Source organism: Octopus sinensis, linkage group LG22, assembly GCF_006345805.1.
Source record: "Octopus sinensis linkage group LG22, ASM634580v1, whole genome shotgun sequence".
Classification (NCBI taxonomy): Eukaryota; Metazoa; Mollusca; class Cephalopoda; order Octopoda; family Octopodidae; genus Octopus; species Octopus sinensis.
Genome location: NC_043018.1, coordinates 15,800,758 through 15,805,571, shown reverse-complemented (window position 1 = coordinate 15,805,571; position 4,814 = coordinate 15,800,758). Strand labels below are relative to the sequence as shown.

The 4,814-nt window shown below is 32.8% G+C and overlaps 1 protein-coding gene across 1 annotated transcript in view; it reads left to right on the top strand.

Annotated features, from left to right (window-relative positions):
• LOC115223272 (dopamine receptor 1-like) overlaps positions 1 to 2,169 on the top strand; it is a 102,539-nt gene extending 100,370 nt beyond the window's left edge. Inside the window, exon 2 of the mRNA XM_029793778.2 lies at positions 1,009 to 2,169. Coding sequence (XP_029649638.2) covers positions 1,009 to 1,083 — 75 coding nt within the window. The 3' untranslated portion in view covers positions 1,084 to 2,169. The remainder of the gene's footprint in view (positions 1 to 1,008) is intronic.
• Positions 2,170 to 4,814: the final 2,645 nt, after the last annotated feature.

Here is a 4,814-nt window from a genome sequence, read left to right as displayed (position 1 = left end):
CTTGAATGAAACAGTACTAGTCCTGTAGAAGCTCCTTCTATATAATAAATTAATATGCATACATATATATACATATATATAAATACATATTCTAGTTTATACATATGTATATATACATATATATATATATATACATACATATATATACACACACATATATATATATACATACATATATATGTGTGTATGTCTGTGTGCCTGTGTGTATGTAAGCTTGCGTGTTAGTGTGTGCTTACATATATATACGTGTGCATATATAAATACATATTCTAGTTTATACATATGTATACATACAATATATATATATATATATATAAACATACATATATATGTATATATATATATATATATAATATATATATTATATATATATATATATATATATACACATATACAGACGCACATGCGCGCGCACACACACACACACACACACACAATATATATATATTTATAGCTGTATTTATGTATATACGCATATGTATGCATGTATGTATACATATAAATACAGACATACGTGCAGTGAAGACGTCTTTGCAGATGTCCTTTCAGCACATTTAACTCACAAAAATCAAGTAGAGATGTTGGCGTCAACTGCGGCGGACATATACAGATATAGGGTAAAGAATTATTAATTTAATAATTAATAAATTTTACCAAGTAGTTTCGGTATAGAAAGAGAACCAATATCGGTAGAAACTTTTACAAAAAGTTTTTTATATATAATTTAATATCATTAAGGGTTTAGCAAGAATTTGCTTCACCATATACCGAAAATTTAGAAATAGCAGCCAAAGACACCTAATTCCTTTTCACCACAGATATGACTCCACAGATAATAATATGTTATCTTAAACTCTTAATTATATTTAATCATATATATATATATATATATATATAATATATATATATATATGTATGTATGTATGTATATGTATGCGTTTGGTTTATATATTGCATCTTTAGTAAAAACATAAATTTAATCCTCTCTCTCTCCCTGTTTTATTACAGAGCCCTCTGGTGAAAAGTGCAGAAAACAAGACAGTTGCGTTGGTACCAAGCAAACCTAGTCAGAGTAAAAAGTAGCGGACTTGTTGGTTGTCTTCAGAACTCTTCAATTATAAGGGACCAATGCAAATCCCTTGCTCGACTGCCACTGCTACCACCACTATCACCACCACTACTACTACTACTACTACTACTACTACTACTACTACTACTACTACTACTGCTACTACTGATGCTGCTGCTGGTGCCGGTGCTGGTGCTGCCATATCTTTTAAAATGTCTACTACTACAATTACTACAAGAATTACAACTTCTCTTGCTCATGACTACAAAATATCATGACTACAAAAACCCGGTCTCATTAATTAAGATTGTAATTACTATTATAATTATCATTTTCAAGGTTGAAGTCGCGGTGGGGTGAACAAATTATATACTAGTTATGTAATGGGGTTATTTACATCAATTACTTCTTTTCTTCTCAAAAGCAAAAGAAGGACATAACGACGACGGGTTTGGATTTCTGCCTAAAGAAAAAATAAGAAGAATAATAATCGTCCTTATTATTACAGCCAAAGTGCTTAGCTGGCAAGATCTTTAGAATGTCGTATGAATGTCTTTACGCTCTTTGTTCCGAGTGTTAACGCTTTGAGTTCAGTTCTCAATCACGAAATGTCATTTTAGCTTCCTATTCTTTGAGAGCCGATGAAATAAAGTAACTGCAAAGTACTGATCTCAAGGATATTGACTAATCGCCTCCACAGAAAACTATGCTTTGAGAGCCGATGAAATAAAGTAACTGCAAAGTACTAATCTCAAGGATATTGACTAATCGCCTCCACAGAAAACTATGCTTTGAGAGCCGATGAAATAAAGTAACTGCAAAGTACTAATCTCAAGGATATTGACTAATCGCCTCCACAGAAAACTATGCTTTGAGAGCCGATGAAATAAAGTAAATGCAAAGTACTAATCTCAAGGATATTGACTAATCGCCTCCACAGAAAACTATGCTTTGAGAGCCGATGAAATAAAGTAACTGCAAAGTACTAATCTCAAGGATATTGACTAATCGCCTCCACAGAAAACTATGCTTTGAGAGCCGATGAAATAAAGTAACTGCAAAGTACTGATCTCAAGGATATTGACTAATCGCCTCCACAGGAAAACTATGCTTGAGAGCCGATGAAATAAAAGACTGCAAAGTACTAATCTAAAGGATATGACTAATCGCCTCAGGAAAACTATGCTTTGAGAGCCGATGAATGAATGAAAATAAAGTAAATGCAAAGTACTGATCTCAAGGATATTGACTAATCGCCTCCACAGAAAACTACTGGCTTTGGTGGAAATATTATTAAGGAAGCCAACAGAAGAACCGTTACCGCTGTGCTCTTCAAAGTACATTGAAAAGATATGAACGTGAAACAGAGGGCGTCACCGAGAATAATGACCATAAGTTCTTTATAGAATTTTACAATCCAGTGTGATTCAGTGATTGATGTTTCACACCAGACGTTGTTGTTGATAAAATGATGAAGGAAACCAAGATCATAGATATTGCTCTTCCTGGGGATGTACGAGCGGATAACAAGGAATTGGAAAATACTGAGCAGTCTAAACCACTAAAAGATGATATTGCACAAATGTAGACAATGAAGAGAGTAACTGTTATCCCTGTAGTTCTCGGGGCATTGGGGGTATTGATAACCGGGATTGAAAAATTTGTTAGAGAAATTGGGATTGACAGAAATGTAGAATATGGTCAGAAAACTGCTCAAATGGGGAAAGGAAGGATTTTGGAAATGGTAGTTGGATGTTAAGTATCATGGAAAGAGAACTTTTGAGACACTTGAGAACAAGTTGTCCTTTCTTACAGCAGAACTAACCCGAGTAATGATATCAAGATCTCTGTGATGTGAAATGATAATAATAATAATGATAATAATAATAATAATAATAATAATAATAATAATAATAATAATAATAATAATATAATGATAATAAAGAGGAAGAAGACGAAGGATAGAAGTAGTCGTTAGATGAACAGAAAAGGAATAATATCCTTAAATTTTAGAAAATAACGTTAGAGACAGGCAATAAATCTTAGTCGAAACTGTGTGTAATGAAAGTACTTCAACATGTCTCCGTATTTGTTATGAATGTCATTAAGCGAAACCAGGAGTGATGCCTCACGCAGAGAAGTATACCGTCACTATTGTACGACAGATGGTGGATTTAGATTTACCTGGCAGGACATCGCTGTTGTGAAAGACAATCTACAGAGCGTCTACGTGATCGCTCGATTTACTAAGAATAATAGTCAAAATATATCTCAGCTCCTACAGTATCGTCTTTTAAGTTAAGGGGAGGGCGTAATGACATACATGAAATTAGAGTCTGAAAGGAATTCGATGTTAAAAGATGAGTTTATTTCACGACATAATATCTTTTGGCCATAGATCAGCTGCGTCGGTGTCGATAAGTGGATTAAGAGCATCGTCGTCGTCGTCGTCACTGTCTTCTTCATCATCCTCATCATCGACCACAATATAAAGAAGAAGATGGAGGAGGAGGAGAGGAGAAAAAGAATAAAAATAAAAATAAAAACAACAACAAAACAACAACAATATGCAATAATAATAATAATAATAATAACAACAACAATAACAATAATAACAATAATAATAATAATAATAATAATAATAACAACAATAACAATAATAACAATAATAATAATAATAATAATAATAATAACAATAACAATAAAAATAATAATAATAATAATGATGATGATGATGATGATGATAACAACAACAACAACAACAACAACAACAACAACAATAATAATAATAATAATAATAATAATAATAATAATAATAATAATAAGAAGAAGAAGAAGAAGAAGAAGAAGAAGAAGAAGCAGAGCAGCAGCAACAACAACAACAATAGCAACAACAACAACAATTTCAACAACATCTACAACATCAACAACAACAGCAGCAATTCCTCTGGTGAAGAAAAGCATTTCACTGAAATCTTGTAACTTCACGAAAGCCCTGATCCTCGTTATGAAAGAGAATGTGTCCCAATAATAACGAAGAATGAAAAAGCAACATCGAAAAGAACTATAAATATCACTTTGTAACATCAAAAGACTATTGTTTTAATATGGTAATTATTAGGGAATGGTTGTTTGGTAGTTAAAAGCAAGAGCAATTACAGAGAGGAAATAGACCAACGTCTACAACACTGGAGACAAAGCATACAGAGATGTTTGTCTTTGACTTGAAATTCTGAACAACTTTAACAGAAATTTTGCATCGATTAGAATTAGGTGAAAATGTAGGTTTGATCTTTTGTCATTAAACATTTGCCCTCGTGAAAACGCTGTTGATTAAGCGACTACGTGGTTCACGTTCTTGCTAGAAACAATGCCGAATCTCTCTCAATAAATCATGTCATCATCCGTAAGAAAATATAGGCGATAGGGTAAGTTAGTCCGACTTAAATATGAGGGAAAAGATAAAATGGACACAGTTTGAAGAGTTTGATTATAAGACTCCTGGATCGGGGTTGTTTTAGAGCACCACATCGACCACGACAACGATAGCAAAAATGGTAGAAGCAATAATAATAGAAATTTATCTGTTGAAATAAGCACTTCCAGTAATGTCTTTGACTCAATAAAACCAAAAATGCTATAATTTCGTCAAATATCTTCTAAAGCCTATAGAAACCGTTCTATGAGATCAGATGATACTGTTCCGTTTTTAGTGAAATGAAGATAACGATATCGTGGCTTGGGT